This window comes from Streptopelia decaocto (genome assembly GCF_964273445.1).
Source record: "Streptopelia decaocto genome assembly, chromosome: 5".
Taxonomy (NCBI): Eukaryota; Metazoa; Chordata; class Aves; order Columbiformes; family Columbidae; genus Streptopelia; species Streptopelia decaocto.
In genome coordinates, this window is record NC_138659.1 from 7,840,011 (window position 1) to 7,859,184 (window position 19,174).

The 19,174-nt window shown below is 53.7% G+C and overlaps 1 protein-coding gene across 1 annotated transcript in view; it reads left to right on the top strand.

Moving 5' to 3' along the window:
* Window positions 1-18,266, top strand: part of CACNA1E (calcium voltage-gated channel subunit alpha1 E) — a 91,326-nt gene extending 73,060 nt beyond the window's left edge. The window contains exons 36-47 of the mRNA XM_082054215.1: window positions 147-312; window positions 447-574; window positions 7,992-8,088; window positions 10,006-10,111; window positions 11,229-11,336; window positions 11,851-11,951; window positions 12,233-12,339; window positions 12,977-13,085; window positions 14,271-14,399; window positions 16,040-16,220; window positions 16,341-16,534; window positions 17,566-18,266. Coding sequence (XP_081910341.1) covers window positions 147-312; window positions 447-574; window positions 7,992-8,088; window positions 10,006-10,111; window positions 11,229-11,336; window positions 11,851-11,951; window positions 12,233-12,339; window positions 12,977-13,085; window positions 14,271-14,399; window positions 16,040-16,220; window positions 16,341-16,534; window positions 17,566-18,105 — 1,966 coding nt within the window. The 3' untranslated portion in view covers window positions 18,106-18,266. The remainder of the gene's footprint in view (window positions 1-146; window positions 313-446; window positions 575-7,991; window positions 8,089-10,005; window positions 10,112-11,228; window positions 11,337-11,850; window positions 11,952-12,232; window positions 12,340-12,976; window positions 13,086-14,270; window positions 14,400-16,039; window positions 16,221-16,340; window positions 16,535-17,565) is intronic.
* Window positions 18,267-19,174: the final 908 nt, after the last annotated feature.

Here is a 19,174-nt window from a genome sequence, read left to right on the forward strand (position 1 = left end):
TGCTGCTGACCCAGTTCCTCGCTCCTCTGCATGCCGGAGATGGGCACGGGGTGTCACAGCTTCTTGCGAGGCTTCTCTTGGGGGCATCTGTCCCAGCTCCATCCCGTGGCACCATGAGCTGCTGAGCACCATTGTGTTGGGTGCAGGAGTGCCACGGGAGAGGCATGGCAGGAGATCATGCTGTCCTGCCTGGAGGGCAAAGGCTGTGAGCCAGACACAACAGCAACATCCGGGCAGAATGAGAATGAACGATGCGGCACTGACCTGGCTTACGTTTACTTCGTCTCCTTCATCTTCTTCTGCTCATTCCTGGTGAGTTGTTCTCTGCTTGAGAGCCCTGGGGGGTTCTTCTTATCAGTGCCCCAACCTGCATCCCATCCATAGGGTCATCCCTGCTCCCTCGCCTCCTGCTTTCATTTCTCTCTGCCTTTTTCCATTTCACTTAGATGCTCAACCTGTTTGTGGCTGTCATCATGGACAATTTTGAATACCTGACTCGGGATTCCTCCATCCTGGGACCTCACCATCTAGATGAGTTTGTCCGGATTTGGGCAGAGTATGACAGAGCAGCGTGGTATGTAGCAAGCTCATTCTCCTCATGAGCAACCTCTCACAGCTGGTTTTAAGTGGGTGTCTCTGTCTTCTACTGTTGGACACCAGCTGTGGTACCTGGGATGGTCAGGGAAGGGCTGCTCTGGCCCGCGGTCATTACAAGAGCAGAGGTTGGTTCCTGCAACACCTGGTGGCACAGGCATCTTGGGTGATGTTCACGGTTTGCCATGGTGTTTATCCTGAGTGCTGGAGGTTCCTGCGCTTCCTCTTCTCCCCAGCCAATGGGTAGGTCCCTCTCCACCTCCTTCCCTGTCCCCATGCACCACCTGAGTGTCACTGCCCTGAGACCAGCTCCATTGCCTGGTCCCCAGCACCCACAACCCCCCATCAGAGCAGGGCTGAGGGTGGCTTGTTCCCAGCCCTGGAGAGATGCTGGAGGTCTACTGGGCTCCTGCCAAGTCACCTCTCAAGAACCTTGTTTGGAGCATGTTTGGGGAATTGTGTTCCTACACTGGCCAGCCCTCTCACGCCTCTAGAGACAGGAGGACTTTTTTTTTTTTTCCTGCACTCATGCCTTTGCTGACAAGGACCCCAGCAAGCAGGGCTCCCGTTTGCAGGTTGCAGTTTGCTCTCAGCAATATATATATGTGTATATATGTATATACACACACATACACACCCTGGCCATATATACCCTGGGTGGCCAGGCTTTAGCTTTGCTGCCTCTGCAGACAAGCTGCTCTCCACTGTTCCCTCTGGCTCAGTCTGGAGCATCCATAGGGCAATGTGGAGCCCTCGGCAGCTCTGGGAGTGTGTTTGCCTTCCACTCAGCCCCAGCACCATGAGAACATCTCATGTGGCCCCTTCCTCCCTCCCCCAGCCCGGGGACAGCCTCTCTGGAGCCACGGCCCTCTCCTGCTGTGCTGGGGAGCGTGGGCGATCTTAGCTCAAGAGACCTTGGCAGACACACATGTTCCCTTTGGAGACTCTTCGCCTCCGCTACTAATGTCCTGCCCCTCAAGAGACCAGCTCCAGCCAAGATTGTTTTTTCCTTTTTTTTTTTTTTAATTCCTAATGTCATCAGCTCCTGGCATAGTTTCCTCTACCATTTCTGTCCAAGCCTGGGCAGCTCAATGCTGGCCAGGTTCCTCTTGGTGTGGTCTCCTCCAGCACTCTTGCTGCTGTGTAAGGTCCCTATGGGCAGGTAGGTTTGCTAGTTACGGGGATGAATATGCCCTCGTGCAAGGGGGAAAGGTCAATGTGGGTGAGTAGATGGTGCTGATGGACAACTAGAGAAGGGAGAGAAGGTGGGAGCAGTGAAACATCCAGCTGCTTGGTGTGGAATTTCTCACCTATGGATTTTGGGAGGGATTTCTTCACACCAGGCCCTTCATTCTCTCTCACCTCCTGTGTTAGTGGCCTTGGGTGTCCAGGACAGTCACTGTAAAAGCATGCCCACGTTGTCTTATTGATGCCGTGCACCCCTGTGATTTCTGAGCAAACTCTGCTCTTCCATTGTGGTGTGTAGTTAGGGAACATGTACAGGAGCTGGTGGTGCTGGGCCCATGGGACAGCCCTGGCCCCCATTGCTGGGTGAGGAACAGGTGAGTACATCCAAACGGGTCCCATCACCTGAGTGGGGCAGCAGTTCTGCATCCTGACACTGGGACCATCATATGAAGGGTCTCATGAGGACACCATCCAACACCAGGGGGGCTCAGGGATGTATTTTGCCCAGACAATTGGGTTAGCTCTGTCTAGCAATGGAGAAGGGATGGCAGAAGAACAAGGAGAAACCAGAGGCAAATCGCTGGGTAGGACGGTGATGCTGACCTTTGCCTCTTTGTGTGGTTTCGCTCCAAGCTTGTCTAAGGATGCTCAGGAGGCTGCAGCATGCTGCACCTCAGCACTTCCACCCCATGGGGTCCTGCTTCCCAAAGGGCTCTGGTCTGGAGCGGAGTGGGGAGCTCAGCATCTGGTGGCCCTTGCACCCTCTCCTGCCAGCTCTCCGCCTCAATGGCTTCAGTATTTCAGCCAGTGCAGGAGTGATACGGGCTGTATCCTGCAGCAACTGCACCTGGGTCTGGGGAGATGTGCTTCTGTGGGAGAGAAGGGGTGTGTGTATGGGAGGGTTTGCTTCTAATAATGTGTACCCTTGGCAGAGTGTGGTCTGGTGGTCAGAGCACAGGACTGGACCGTAAGAGACCAAGGTGCTAGTGCCAGAGCCACCAGTCACCAGCTGGTCACATTATCTCTCCCTGTCTCAGGTTCCCCAGATACTGGAGATACAAGTGACTCAGCTGCCAACCTCCCTGGGACCTTGTGAGGACCAGAGAGTTGGCCACGTGAGGGTAGGAGGCTCTCTGGTGGTGTGATGGGACACCACTGCATCAAAAGGGCTCATGGTGGCTAGAGCCCAACCCAGCTGCAGTCTCAACCCAACCAAGCTGCAGTCTGATCCTCGTCTAAAATCCAAACCCTCTCCCACCAAGTGTAGGTGGCCAAGGGCACGATGAGGAAGGGTGATGGGGTGGTGTCCACTGCCAAAACCATTCTTTTCCAGGGTAGGCATGGGTCAGTATGAGGAGGTATGGAGAAGTCAGTAGCTGATGCTCACAACTTTCCCCTCTCTGGGTCTGACAGAGCCAGAAGGAGAAAAGCCTTGTACCCACAGATGGCCTCAGCCTCCCTCCTGGTTAAGCTCTCCATTCTCTCCTGCACCCTCTCAGTGTCCTATTAACCCACCTGTGCTTCCTTTGCAGCGGCAGGATCTCGTATAAGGATATGTACAAATTAGTACGGGTGATCTCGCCTCCTCTGGGCCTAGGAGAGAACTGCCCCTACAGGGTGGCGTGCAAGGTTTGCCTCCCAGTCCTCCGCCACAAACCTGGCCCCGGGACGCACCATCCACCCCTCCTTACCCCCCTGCTCCACTGCCCACCCGAGGGAACCCTGACGTTGCTTTCCTTTGAGTTTAAAGAGGTCCACGGCCTCCCAGAGCCAGCAGCTGTCCTCCTCCAGGGGAGGCATGTGTGGGGCCAGGGGGACGTCAGAGCCTCCCGGGGTGGGTTTTGACAAATTGTGGCCGCAGCCAGCCCCCCCACCCCAACACCATAGGTTCAGAGTCCCCTGAAGGGTCCCAGGCCAAATGCCACCATCCCTGCTTGGCCTCTCAAAGTGTCCTCACACAGGAGCAGGACTTTTTGGGGGGGTTCAGGTGTGGTTTACTCCTGGTGAGGGAAGGGGGTTGCAAAGGCAGGAGGATGTTGGAGACTTTGCTGTTGTTTTGGAGAGTGAAGACTGGGGAAAGGATGGGGAGGCCATGGTGACCCCTGTCCCTGGGGGACACTGTGATGTTCCCAACAGGCTCTTCCTCAAGCATGGCACTCAAAGGACACACAACCATGTCTCTGTGGAGCAGGACTCTTGCTAGTCTTGCCCTTGGCTTGCTGGACTTGCTTGGGAGGTGGTGGCACCTGAACACATCTCTGGAGTTCAACAGCTCCTCTCCCTCTGCTTGAGCCAAGCTCCCTGCTGCTGACTGTGAGTCCATGGCAGCAATTGGCCTCCTTGTGCCTCTCTGACTTGCACTTCTTTTTTTTTTAATTTTATTTTGGGGTGACAGCTGAGCAAAATCATGTGCCTGCTGCCTTCTCCGAAGTGCCACAACGCCTATGTCTGTATCTATAGTATGAAAGGATTAATTACCGAGCCTGCTCTTCCCTCTGCATCCCTCCCGGCCTCTGAGGAGATGTACAAGGGCAGCTCAGATGCCCCTGGCACTTGGTCTTGGCTCAGCAGAAGAAGGGTGTTCCTTGGTGTGGCATGATGTAGCCATCACATCCTTCTAGGCACATCGGAAATGCTCCTTCCAGCCAGCATCCCTGGAACATGTCTGTCACCCTCCACAGCTGGTCATGGGAATGATAAACACATTTGAAATCTTGAAGTAGACCACCAGAAGAAAAGCAGAGCAAGTGAGACAGGACTTGGACTCTTGGTCATCTCATTTATGCAGAGGTATTTAGTGACAGGAGGTTTCTTGCAGGAATCTCAGATGGCTCATCTGTTCAAGGAGGGGCTCCTTGCAGGCTTTCTACTCTTCTCTGTTGCATCCCTGGCAAAGGATGGTGGCTTTCAGGACACTTGCTTAGGTCCCTGCAGATAGAAGACACCTTCAGGAGGAATTTCTAGTCTTTCTTGATTGACATTAGGGCTCCTCCTCCATGTGCACGAGGCATTTCAAGGACAAAAGATTTTCAGGGATTCCTACTGCCCTGGAGCAATTCCCAAAAGGCAACGGATGAAAAAAGAAAACCCATTTGGTTGTTGCATCTTGCCGCCATGGTCCAGATCCCAAAATGCCAACCTGACTTCCTCACCTTTTCAGTTTGGTGAGCCTGCCCTGCATACTGACAGTGCACAAGTTCACCTTCCTGGATCCCACACCCCTGTCCTGCTGTGACAACGATGACCTGCAGAAACAACCACTAGCATGCTTATAGAATCATTTGGATTGGAAGAAACCTCAACATCATCAAGTCCAACCATTAACCTAACACTGTCACTAAACCATGTCCCTAAAAACCTTTATGGAGTGGTGGACAGCCTGCTCTGGACAAGATGGTGCTTGGGCAAGTTCAGGACATAGCACAGTGGCGCAGCATGGTATGGAAGTATATCCATTAGTCAGTCCACAGGTGGGCTAACAAAGTGCTATTGATGCAGAAAGACTTCCCATGGCAGTCCAGTAAGCTCTGTCCTTATGCTGAAGAGAGTCTTGTAAGCAAATCTTGCTGGGACTGGATCTTGACAGCCTGCTCCACTCCTTGAGGCTATCTCTCCCTTTCTTTCACCCCCTCTGCTTCTAGCAGTCATGCCAAAATTAGGCAAGGCTTTCTTTTTGCCCCCTAAAAGTACCCCTGAGATTGTCATGTGTTAGGTGAATGGTCCACAAACATTCATGTCCTTGTGGATATCTCCTATTCCTGAATCTACTCTTGCATCACTTGCTATTCTGGTGCTCTTACATGGCACTGTATTTGTTTCCTAACCACAGGAGGACAGATGTCCCCTAGGTTTCCCCCATCACTCACAGGGTTCTTTCAGAGCACCAGGACCGAGCCATTACTGCCTGGTGGTTTTACAGGCCACACCATGCCACAGCCACAGGGCACATATCCCTCCAGACACAGGACAGATGGCCAGCATCTCCCATCAAGGATGCTCCTGTGCTGGGACCAGCTCTTGGGAACCATCTTGTTCACATAGATATTGTTCCACATGCCTTCCTGTGCTTGAGTCTGGGGGATGTGGTTTCTGGGCACTGCTGTCCTGCTCAAAATGCTTTAAGATCTCTGCTCTGAGGAGCAGCAAAGTGTGCAGCCTGTCTGTGAGAGCAACACCGTTCTTGTGAGGTCCTTCTTGGTTACTGATGCAAACTCTTCCTTTCACGGGAACCAGTGGGGAGAATTTCAGTATGAAAGACACAGTACTGAGTACACTAAAATCTTCCCTGCCAGGAAAGGTGGGCGAAAGATCACCGCCTTGCTTCCTTTTTTGCACAAAGCTTATGCATGAAAATTTGGAAGTCATCTGCCCCGCTTCAGACACCTCGAGTCCATGCACATCCAGCTCTGCTAAGGTGCTGCTTACGGGCTCTTGGACCTGGATGTTTCCTCTCGATCATCTCACTTCATAGTCTCCAGTGTCCTCTTTCCAATGCATTTAGGTGTGTCAGTTCTCAAAGGGGATCACTTGCCCAGCCTGTGCTGCACCTGCATCCCAAACAGCTCCCATTGCGGGTCATCACCATCCCTAGTTCACATCCGAAATGTCACAGCTGATCTTGGTGGGGGCCTCTTTGGCCAGGAGGCTGCTTCCAAGCCTGCCAGTACCCCCTATGAAGAGGTGATATCATCTTCTCCCCTTTTCATGTTGCTCTCAGCATAGAGGTAGAGAATTGGTCAGGATCCTGCAAGGAGCATTTAATTTTTTAGCAGTGCCCTTTCTCCCAAGCCACCCCAGCTGTGATGGGTTCCTCTCCAGCAGCATCCTCCCAGCCCAGCTGTAAGGGTTGATGCTTTTGCTGTTGCGATGTTGCTCTTTACCATTAACCATCCTGAATGTCGCAGTGCAGGTTTGGAAGCCTGGCACAAGGGGAGGAAGAGGTTGCTGAGTCCAGGATCTGTGGGAAATCATAGAATCATTTTGGTTGCAAGAGACCTCAAGATCATCAAGTCCAACCATTAACCTAACACTGGCACTAAACCATGTCCCCAGGAACCTCATTTATGCATCTTTTAAACCCCTCCAGGGATAGTGACTCCACCACTTCCCTGGGCAACATGTTACAGTGCTGGACAAGATGTACTTGAGTGGCCTTCAGGATGTGCAGAGAGTGGGAGGCACAGCCCAAGTATCTCAGCCTGGCAGAGGGCTCAAGGCATCATCGGGTGGCCTGTTTTTGGTAGCGTTCCTTGCTGCACAGCCCTGGGCAGGTCCTTGCAGAGCAGAGGAATGCGAGGTGGGGGTCTGTCCTAGCTCCCTCCCTTGGGAAAGCCAAACGAAGCCCAATGTTGGAAGGCCCAAACAGCTGCCTCTGCTGAGACTCTTTAAACTCCAACCTGGTGGAACTTGCAGCCGCATGTGGGAGAGAGCCAGGGTGGGAGCATGGCATGTGTAACTTTTCCTCCTGGTTTTGTTTTGTTTTGTTTTCTTTATTTTTTTCAGCCAATTCAGCATGCCTTTTTTTGCACTGGTGCATGGTGGGGAAGTGGTCCATCCGCAGAGCCAGACGGAAGCAACCGGGCATCTTCCTTTGACAAGTGACCCTGGCCCACTGCCTTCTATGCAAGATGCTGCCTCCCAATTGCATAGACCTTATGAGCTGGGGATACACAGCCTTCCAGCTATGGGTTAGGTGGCCATGCAAAGCAACACCCAGGTCCCCCCCCCGGAGGGAAAGATGCTACGGAGGCCACAGAGCACTGTGGTGCAAACCACCCTTATCTCAAATAACCCATGGCTTGAGTGCCGTGTATCTGATTTATACCACTCGCACACAGCCCTGGAACCTCTGGGATGAGTTGGGGGCTGCTGGAGGGCTTTAGGAGCTTTAGGAGAGGGGTTGAGAGCAGAGAAGGACCCCCAGACAGGTGCTCGAGGCCAGCAGCAGAGAGGAGAGGGGTGAGTTGCTTTCTGCCAGCATTCCTGGGTCTGTGTGAGCAGTGCTATAAATCCACATCAGGACAGTCTCTCATGTATGATTTGCCTTGATTAACGGGTTTCCTGTTCTTTTCCTGTTTGTCCGTTTGTTTTTTTTTTTTTTCTCTCCTGTTTTCCTGTACTATTTTTTGTTCGTACGTTTTTTCCGCTCTCTGGGAATGCCTCCTTCTCTCTCTGCATCTTCCTCCCTCCCCTTCCCCCTTCATGAGCAGTGGCCGAATCCATTACACTGAGATGTATGAAATGCTGACTCTTATGTCACCACCGCTAGGCCTCGGCAAGAGATGTCCTTCCAAAGTGGCCTATAAGGTAGATCAACCCTTCCTTCTATGGGGGCTAGAGCCGAGCAGGAGCCGGGGCTCGAGGGAGCTGCGGGAGGTGGGACTGGGGGAAGCTGGGGAGGTGCTGGGGGCATCCAACATGTGTTTAGCTCATTTCTGGGGAGCCCGGTGCACTCAGAAGGGTCCTAGCCACACTGGTTTGTCTCCACAGCCCACACGTGTGATGCTGGTGTGGTCACTCATAAGCTGGAGGCGCTCTGGGGTGGAAAACACCAGTGGGAGAGGAAGGACAGGATCAGCAATTCAGGGTGTTTCAAAAAGATGGACCCAACATGTTACAATTACACAAAAATTTGCAGACGGTTTAATGAGTTATCAGGTCTTAACCTCTTTATAAATGCTCTGCGTTCCCTCCACCTGCTGTATGGACAACATCAAGACAATGGTTGATAGTTTGTGGCTGTGAAGTTATAGCGATTTCAAATTGGGTCCATCTTTTTAAAACACCGTGTAGCGTGGAAACAGGAGGGTTGGAGAAGACAAGGTGAGGAGCAAGCCCATAGCACAGCTGGGAGGGTGGGATGTCCCCAGGAGCTCATCCCCTGGGCTTGGAACCATCCTTGTCCTGGCTGGTACAGAAACAGGACTAAAGCCTGTGGGAAGCAGGTGAGCAGCAGGGACATATCCCAAAGGAGCAGCTCTGCAGTGCCTGAGGATCGCAAGCTATCTCAAGGATGGCTTGTGCAAAGCAAAGTCAGGTGCCTTCTAAAGGTGTCACTTGAGTTTTATCCCCATGCTTCTTCTGGGCTGGTGGCCAGCAGTCGTGCTCCCAGCTGCATAGGCATGGAGCATGGGAAGCCCTGAAGGACCTGGGGTGGGAGCTTTGCTGAGGGCAGCAGCTGCTCGGACAAGACCTGGATCTGTGGAGCAATGTGTTGTCCAGGTCTGGAGCAAACTGGAGGTTTCCTTGGCAGCGGGCTGCTGCCTGCAGCCCTTTCCACAGCATTCAGGGAGGATTTCTGCACACTTGCAAACATGCTGCCACCCTCTCCAGCTCTCCCCTGTTTGTTCACGCATGCATACATCCATCATCACACTTTTCCAGGAGAAAAAAAAAGGGAGGTTTGAAGGCAAGGAAAGGACATGAGGAGTCCAGGGTGAGGGTGGGGGGGAAGGAATGGGCAGGAAAGGGGTGACCCAAGGTATTCACAAAGCAAAATATACTCTCTGGAAAGTGGATCTGGTCACTTCGGTTTGCACCCCGCCTGCCCAGGGTGGGGAAGGAGCATGGCGTGTCTGACCTGCCCTGGTTGCCCTTCTTCTCCTTCCTTCTGCACTTTTTCTCCCCTCTCCTTCCCTTCCCCACCCTTGGATAATTTGGACCCTGTGCATGTGCTGGCAAAACTTCATCTCTGAAAAGACGCAAAAAAAAGGGAGCGCCAGGATGTAGCATGCTAGAGGAATCCAGCCGATCTGAAGTCCCTGAAGGTTAGGGACCCTCCTCTCCCCTGCCCAAGGTGGGAAGGGTTGAGAGCTGGAAAGCCAAACCCCCCAGGGAATGGAAACCTGAGCCCCCGCTCCCCTTCCCGAGCATCCCCCACACCCGCATCCCTGAGGGGTCTGGGTGTCTTCCCAAAAGTTCTGGGAGGTGCCGGGGGGAAGGGGGGGCTCAGGGGCCGTTCCTGGGATGCAGGAGGAGCCCTGGAAGGCAGTGAGCCGGTGTCCTGGGGTGGAAGGAGCCGGGGGGGAGGGTGGCGGGGTGATCCTTGCCCTTCTTTTTTGGCTGTGCTGTTTTGACACTCTTTGTTGCTTTTTTATTTTTTTTTTAATTTTTATTTCATTTTTTTTCCCTTTTGTTTAATGTTTAATTTCTTTTCCTCCAGCCTGGTCGATGTGTTTTTCGATATTGTTTTCCGTCCGCTGTTTTCTTCTCTCTCTTGCGCAGAGACTGGTGCTGATGAACATGCCCGTGGCCGAGGACATGACGGTCCATTTTACCTCCACCTTGATGGCGCTGATACGCACGGCCTTGGACATCAAAATTGCCAAAGGTGAGGTCAGTGGGGTAGAGAGGGGACAGAGCCAGGAGGGTCTCAGAGCACTCATCCTTTGGGCAGGCTGAAGACATCACAGCCAAACTGGGGTTGGCCACCCAGAACCTGGCAGGTGGATAGAAGTGATTACCTTAAACAAGCAAATTTCTGCCACTCTCTCTAAAAAATCTATTTCTTTAGGGAAGAGGTGGCCAGTTTTCCAGTAGAGGCTGCTTCTAGAGAGCAGAAGCAGATTGATGTCCACTGCATAACAGAGAGAGAGAAAATTCTCCTTCCTCCCCATATACAAAACTAAACCAGGGAGGTAAAAGATCACAAGGCTGGAGAAAAGAAAGCTCTCTCTTGAGGAAGATAAAATGTTCAGATCCGGAAAACCTGTTTTGTTGTTGTTGCTGGAAACACTCTGATTCATCAAATCAAAAGCTTTCTGTCGAAACATGCCATTTTCAATAAAATGTCCCTGGGAACAGCTCAGCTGTTGGAAGAAACCCAGCCCAGGGCAAAATATAGGTAAAAGCCCAGTGCTGAGATGGCTCCTTGGATTCAAGCCCCTCTAGATAAAGCAGAGGTTTGAACCTGGTCCTCCTATAGCTTCGCAGAGTTGCCCCAGGCTTGGGTGTCTCTGGCTGGCACGTTTTGACAGCTCCATTTGAGCCTGGGTCTCCCTAAGGTGAGCAAATCCCATCACCGCCAGCCAGAGAGCTCTGCTCTTCACTTTGCACAGTATTTAAGGATTTCAGCCAAGTGGAGCTGCTCTTTCACCAGCACATGATCTGCTTACCAGCAAAGAGAAAGTGGGGCAGTAGCAGCAGTTGTGTGTGGGCTGGAAGTAGGACTGGAGTCAGAGATGGACCCAAGGCAAGCTTGAAGATGGCAGCTTTGAGTGGGAGGGCAGGGGATGGGGAGATGGAAGCACATATGGAAGGGATGGTGGGAACACTTTCCCTGCGAGAGCAGGAGACCAGGCTCGGTGATGCAAGGTGGTCCTGCCAGCCCAGAGAGCTGGTTGGTGCTTGTGAACCTCACTTCAGCCTGGGAAAGGGGTGATTTTAGTTGGGTCCTGGTGCCAGGTCTAGAGGTACATGGACCATTTTTTCCCACCCTGCTGTTCAAGGTGGTGCAGATTGGCAGCAGTTAGACTCCGAGCTTCAAAAGGAGATCCTGACCATTTGGCCTCACCTGTCCCAGAAGATGCTGGACCTGTTGGTACCCATGCCAAAAAGTAAGTCTCTGCAGGGACTGTCATCACTGGCAAGTTGCCATCAGACCTGCAGCAACCTCTTCCCAAAGGGAGATGTGGACCAGTCAGACCAGTCTCCAGCTCGGGGGGACAAGTGGGAAGAGGGTTTGTGTTGGTATGGGCTGGCTTCTGCCTTGCTCTGCCCGCCTGTTTGGGAACCCTCTTGAAAAATGTCCAGTTTGCAGTGATCTACTCCTGCCAAACCCAGAGTATCCTGGAAATCATCTCTGGAGCATATAAGGGCAGGAGGTTGAGCATCATTTGCTCTATTACACATGATGATGTGATAAAGCCATTTGTCTTGGTGGTTTATGATGATGTTTTCAAGCCACCTCCGTCCATTTTATTTCCACATGGGTGTTCAGGTCTGTTTTGGAGTGGTGAGCAGAGTCTGAGGGTCACCAGGGTATCCCACAGTATGGTTGGTGCCTTTAGGCTTGCTGTTTCTCTTCAGACAAATGTGTCCCTCTCCTTCCTTCCCCTCTTATGTTTTCAGCCTCTGACCTGACTGTTGGCAAAATATATGCAGCCATGATGATCATGGATTACTACAAGCAGAGCAAAGCCAAGAAGCAGCGGCAGCAGCTGGAGGAGCAGGTGAGGCTCAGCGTGGGCACGTGATGGGCCCAACGGGGATGTTCAGAGCATGCTCACTGCTTCCTACCACATCCTGACCAAATGTGCAACCAGCCTCAGGGGATGCAGCTAAGGGATGAAGATAGTAGGACAGGTTGGAGTTTGGTGACTACAAGGCATATGTATAGGCATCCTTGGTCCGCGACAGCAAACCTTCCCAAGCAGTGGAGACTTGGTTGGTGAAGCACTGCATGTTCATCTGCATTTAGTACAAGCTCAGCTTCTTCCTTTCTTCAATACAGAAAAACGCTCCCATGTTCCAGCGCATGGAGCCGTCCTCCTTGCCGCAGGAAATCATCTCGAATGCCAAGGCTCTGCCTTACCTCCAGCAGGACACCCTCTCGGGCCTGTGAGTACCACCCTGAGAAGAAGGGAGGTATTCCTGATGCTTTTCTGGTCCTGCAGCCATCATTCTCTGGAGCTGGCACTGGGATGCACAGGGTTAAAGAGATGCTGAGAGCTGGGGAAACCCAAACTGAAACAGAAAGCTCATGACACGAAGTTTTTGCAGGGTCCTGGGGAGCTGGTGTGTGTTGGCATCACCAACAGCAGCAGAGGTGGCCAAGGAGGATGGCCAGGTGTTTGCATGGAAGTTCTTGCAGGACCATTGTGGCACTAAGTGCAAATTCTCTTACCTAGAAGGGTCTGGGATGGACCTGAACCTCACAAGCAGTTGAGCAGTTGGTCCCTGCGTTGTGCAGGGTCAGTGGGGGATCCCAACAACTTGGCTGGTGGGAATGAATGATGAGAGTTGCGGGCAAGTGCACTTGGGATGTCCCACTGCTACCGCAGGACCTGGTGCGCTGGTGCCCTCTCCTGTCCAGGCACCACTTCAGCTCTCCATAGCGCATGATGTTTGTCCTGGGGGTCTTGATAGCCTGGGGGACAAGCACAGGGGCTCCTCAGCTCTGAGACACTGGAGTGGTGATGCTCAACGATGGCAGCACCCGGCTTGTGGTTCCCCTGAAGCTGAACTGTCTTTGCAGGAGCAGCCGGAGTGGGTTCCACTCGCTGAGCCCACTCTCGCCGCAGGAAATCTTCCAGCTGGCGTGCATGGATCCAGCCCACGGGCAGTTCCAGGAGCACCAGTCTCTGGTAAAGTCACACACTGCCTGGTGGGGACTTGCCCGCGGTCACAGCGAGGATGCTGGTGGGCATGGGGAGGTGTGGGGCTGCTGACATGGCAGTGAAACGCTGCTCCTTGCCCCTGTGGCAGCAAGTGTGGCAGCTGCTGGGTCACACAGAGATCTGAGCAGGGGACAAATGTCCCTGGGTGTCACCCAGCTGGGACTCTGGCCCCTCATCTTTTGACACAGCCTTCCCGGACCAGCCAGGGTCCAGGCAATGTCAAGTGCTTTTGGGGCAACAGCTGTGAGTGGGGTCTGATGTCCTGCAGTAAAATATCGTTCTCTTCACAGGCTGCTCTTTTTTCCCACTGAGCACACTCATTTCAGTGGGTGACCCAGTGCTGAGTGATGGTATCTGATGTTTTCGGATTCATGTTCATTTTGTTGTCAGTGCTGGTGTCCCTGACCCCAAACCAAGCTGTCAAACTGTCTCCCAACGGGAGCACACCCCTCCGGCCTCACACACATGCTGGCCAGCAGCAGCAGCATCCGTCTGTCTGTCTGTGTGTGTATATATATATATATATACATATCTCTATATATCTCTCTCCATGTCTGTGTGTGTGCATTTGTGCACCACCATGACATTTGTCAGATGCAGTGTGGTACCACTGTGCATCTCCAGCCTGGTCCATGTCCCCAGGGTCTGTAGTTCTCTGTGTGAGCTGTACCCTGCCCTGGCTACCCTGTCCATGTCACCATCCTGCCAGCAGGGAGGTGACAGATGAGACTGCCCCCTCCCCATAAAGTCACCTTTGAGCAGATCCCCAGGGTCACTCCCGGCCCATCTCCTTGACACCACATCCTGTACAAGAGTCCCCTAAATTGGGAATTAACCAAAAAGCAAAAGGAGAAGAAATTAAAGCCCAGGCAGTAAGGGCATCACCAGATCCAGGCAGGGTTCCCACCACCATTGAAGAGGTGCAAGATGAATTGGCCACCACATCTGGGCTCCCCTCCAATGGCTTGTGAATCTGAGATTATTTTCCAGTGGCAACATGATAGATGATATATTTTAGACTTCCTTTTTGGCCCACTTAAAACTACTGTCCCTGGTTGAGAGAGCAGGTTTGTCCCCTGCCCATGGGGCAGAAGCGGTGCACTACCCTGCTCCAACCCCATCCCAAGAGCTTGGCTGTGTCTTTATTTCCAGGAGCCAGAGGTTAGGGAGTTTCAAAGAGTGCAGCCCTCTAACCGTGGCAGCTACCTTCCTGTGGACACTCAGGACCACGCTGTCTCTGGGAGGGCCTCCTCCATGCCTCGTCTCACTGTGGATCCCCAGGTAAAACCAAGCAAAGCCCCCGTGGGTGCTGGGTCCAAGTAAAGTCCTACCAGGTAACATTGGGGCTTCTCTCCACGCTGATCAAGTCCTGCGAGCTCCACAGCATCCCCAATGCCCTGATATCAGAGCATCTCCACATCTTTGGGGTGCTGCACAAGTAGAAGAGTTGCTGTTGCCCTAAATGGGGAGAGCAGCCAGGGGAATCCATCTCCTGGCCCATGTGGGGAGGTCCATGGTGGAGCAGGACCAAGCCGGGAGGTTGCAGGGTCCCCCTGCAGTGGGACACCCCTCCTTTCCTCCAGCCCTGAGTGCTGGCTGAGGTTTGAGGAGTTCCAGCCTGGCTGTCTGATGATGTCCCAGGTGATGAAACGCCTTTTCCTTCGTTTCCCATTGTCCTGACGCACATGCTTCTCCGTCTGTCCAGGGGAACCCAGGCCACATCTCACCTCCTCGTTTGTCTGCCCGGTTTCTCTGTTGTTCTGTCTTGTTACTCAGCCTCAACACAGACATAGATTCTCTTACAGGGTTTGGTTTTGCTGTGAAGTCTCTGGGTCTGCTCTCTCACAGAGGTGCTGGTGTGACATGTTGTGGCACTTTGGGGCATGAAGAAGAAGGGAGGCTTTGCCTTGTGGGCTTTATTGACCATTTGGCAGCAGGGGAGATGATCAGAAGGGAGGGGATGGGAGCAGAAAGGGGACGGTGTGAGGAGACAGTGAGAATGACCTGAGGCTGCAGAGGGAAGAAGCTGCTAGAATAAAGTGAAGGAAAACATAGAAGGAGGTGATGTTCTCCACACGGAATGTGAGAACACAAGCTAGGAGGAGGGGTGAAGGTAGAAAGGAGAAGCATAGAAGCAAGAAAAGAAAGGAGAGGGATGATAAACTAGTGGAGAGGAGATTCAGGCCGGATATAAGGAAGAAATGTTTTACACTGAGGGTGGTGAGACCCTGGCCCAGGTTGCCCGGAGAGGTGGTGTAGACATCCCAGGCCAGGCTGGATGGGGCTCTGAGCAACCTGATCTGGGTGAAAATGCCCCTGCTCATGGACTGGGTGAGCCTTGAAGGTCCCTTCCAACCCAAACTATCCTATAATTCTATAAAATGTCAGCATGAGTGGGGAGAAGAGGGAATGAGCACAGGGGAAGAGCATGCAGGAATAAAGGAGGGCACAGGGGACCAGTGCTGCCACTGGAAAAGTGGCACAGCCAGGAGAATAAATGCTAAGTGAGGGACCCTAGGGGAGTTCCCCTTCTCAATTACTTCTTCATCAATGTCTCTGTTGGCTCCACTCAGTCCTGTTTTTGAGGCAGGGATGGATGCTGAGGCAGCCTGGGTGGCAATGGCCTGTGTCCCCATGCCTGGGGGAGGGATGCTGCTGTGCCCTGACACACGGCCCCTTGGCTTGGACCTCAGCCACTGGCTTTGCTTGCAGAGCACAGGCAGGGGAGCTCACAAGTTGAACCCCACTTTCCTCTCACACCTGATCTGTGCAGAGATTATTTAGGGGGTCTGTGCTTGGGCTGGCCCTCCCACACCCTGAACCTCCCCATCCCAGAGGCTGGTGTGCCAGTAATAATGGGTGAACCGGTAATTCTATAATTGCTAACCCCCTCCCCGGCCGGCCGGGGTTCTGCATTGCAGGTGGTGACGGACACGAGCTCAATGCGGCGCTCATTTTCCACCATTCGGGACAAGCGCCCCAACAGCTCCTGGCTGGACGAATTCTCCATGGAACGCAGCAGCGACAACACCTACAAGTCCCGCCGGCGCAGCTACCACTCCTCGCTCCAGCTCTCCGCCCGGCGCCTCAATGCCGACTCGGGTGAGCAAGGATGGGTGACCCCATGCCACACCAACACAAAAAACAAAACAAAACACACCAGCCAAGTGCTCCCTGCTCCTAGGGAGGGGATGGTGGGGACTGATGGGGGTGTCCCTGCAGGTCACCGGTCTGATGGGCATCGCTCGGGTGGCAGAGAGAGGGGTCGATCCAAAGAGCGCAAGCACTTGCTGTCCCCTGACATCTCCCGCTGCAACTCAGAGGAGAGGAGTCCCCAGGCGCAGGACGAGTCGCCGGAGCGGCGGCGTGAGTCCCGGTCACCCAGCGAGGGCAGGTCGCAGACACCCAACAGGCAGGTGGGTGAAAAAATACTTTTTAAAGGCAAAGGGGATCACAGACAAAGCTGCTTGCCAAAAAAGGGAAGATAAGCCCCAATTCTGGGAGCTCTGTGCATGGAGAGTATTGGTCTCTTCTCCCAAGTAATAAGCGATAGGATGAGAGCAAATGGCCTCAAGTTGCATCAAGGGAGATTTAGGTTGGATATTGGGAAAAATTATTTCCTGAAAAGGGTTGCCAGGCATTGGAACAGGCCCAGAGCAGTGGTGGAGTTACCATCCCTGGAGGGGTTTAAAAGACGCGTAGATGAGGTTCTTAGGGATGTACTTTAGTGACTGTTGGGTTAAAGGTTGGACTTGATGATCTTGAGGGTCTCTTACAACCAACATGATTCTATGATCTTCCTGTGGTGGCATCTGTCTGTGTTCCCCATGAGCTGAGCACGCTGAGGCTGCTCAGGCACTCCGCAGAGGATTTGGGGAGAGAGGTGGATCTCCACACTGATCCGCTCACCACCATGGCATCTGTTTACTGGCAAGGACGAGGTGTCCCAGCTACACAAGCCTGGAGATGCCAGTGCTTGTGTACTTGAAGCCCATGGAAATGCTGACTGTAGAGGCCAGCAGCCAGCCAGCCGATAGCTAATCCCTCAGTGAGTTAGGCGGTGTCCTGCTGTTGGTGGCCACCAAAAGGTATTTGCTCTTGACCATGGTGCAGACCCCAAGGCAGGGATAGGGTGGCAAAATACTGGCCCAGGTTGCCCAGAGAGATGTTGGATGCCCCATCCCTGGAGACATCCCAGGCCAGGCTGGATGGGGCTCTGAGCAACCTGAGCTGGTGAAGATGTCCCTGCTCATGGCAGGGTTTGGACTAGGTGAGCTTTGAAGGTTCCTTCCAACCCAAACTGTTCTATGATTCTATAGGGTGGGTGAGGGTGCAGGGGACTCATCTGAGCAGGAGGGTGCTCCAAGGAGCCCCATGGCTTGGGGGGGTGGGTGCCCGGTGCTGCCTGTCGCCCCTGAATTCCCCAGCATGTCTTGGTGCCTTGCAGGGAACGGGCTCCCTGAGTGAAAGCTCCATCCCCTCCATCTCGGACACCAGCACCCCCCGGCGAGGCCGTCGCCAGCTCCCGCCAGTGCCCCCCAAACCGCGTCCCCTCCTCTCCTACGCCTCCATGCTGCGGCACGCCGGAGACGCCTCGCCACCCCCTGAGGAGACCGAGGGGGGGTCCCCGCTCCTCTCCTCCAGCTTGGAGCCCAACGCCGCCGGCTTGACCGAGTCTTCCAGCTCCCCAGCAGGGAAGCAGAGCCGCCAGTCCACCCCTCATCGTTACATCTCGGAGCCCTACCTGGCCCTGCACGACGACTCGCACACCTCAGACTGCGGGGAGGAGGAGACCCTCACCTTCGAGGCGGCCGTTGCCACTAGCCTCGGCCGTTCCAACACCATCGGCTCAGCTCCACCGCTGCGGCACAGCTGGCAGATGCCCAATGGGCATTATCGGCGGCGGAGGCGAGGGGCAGGGCAAGGGGTGATGTGCGGGGCCAGCATTGACGTGCTCAGCGACACCGAGGAAGATGATAAGTGCTAGAAGCTGTCCCCACCATCCCATTTCAGCTCCCTCTGCCCCGTCCCGCCGCCATCCTGCCCCTCTCCAATGCATGCTCTTCGCCACGCCTGGGAATGAAACAAACCAAAAGCAAAATGCTGGGGGAAAGGAGAAAAGCAAAACGACTGGAACGGAGGGGAAAAAAGGACAAAAAAAAAAAGTCTTTGTGCAAAAAAAAAATTAAAATCTGTCGACTTTCATTTATTACTATCACTTTTTTTTTCTGCACAGAGAAGCATTCGATGGGCAGCAGAGCATGTGTGCTGGGGGGCGAGCAAGAGCCCCGCTCCCAGCCCCTAGCAGGACCCCCGGGAAGGCTCATCCCAATGAAGTGGGACCCCTGCGAAGGCTCGTCCAGATGGTTTTCTGCTCCCCGAGGCCAGAGAGTCCCAGCAAGGGGGTACTGAGACCCACTTCACTCTGTGGCTCAGAGTTTCCTTCCCTGTGGGTCTCGCCCAGCCCAGGGACAAGGGGTGATGCTGGGGTGCGAGGGGTTGGGTTGCACCAGGCAGATCGGGGCGGTTCTACCTGCTGGAGGATGCAAAACCGAAGCCAACAGGTTTATACTGGGGCAGGGGGGAGCAGGGTGGGGGGCTCAGTGCTGCTGAATGTATCCCATCCCCCACTGACATATTTATTTCTATACAGAGAACTCTAGGTGTGGCTGTGTGTGTATATATGGTATGTGTGTGTATATATATTTATATGCTGTATATATAAAGGTATACACATACATGGATTTGTTTTAGTCATCTGACAAAGCTGGGGGGAGCCCCTGGAGGTTTGTACTGCCTGCACCCTGGGGGGCTGCTGTGTATCCATCACTTTGGGAACGTCACCCTGTTCCCCTCACCCCCTCCCAGACGTTTGTATCGGTGGGAATTGCATTTTTTCTGTTAGAGGTGGCTGTGGCGAGGGGTCTTTGAGCAGCTGTGTGGTGCCCGCAGGGCAAGGACAGGGCTGTCCCTGGGGGAACGGCTCACTTGGCACTGGTGGTGCCGAGGGGGTGATGGCAAATACCAAAAAATGTGGTATGGGGCCACCATCCAGG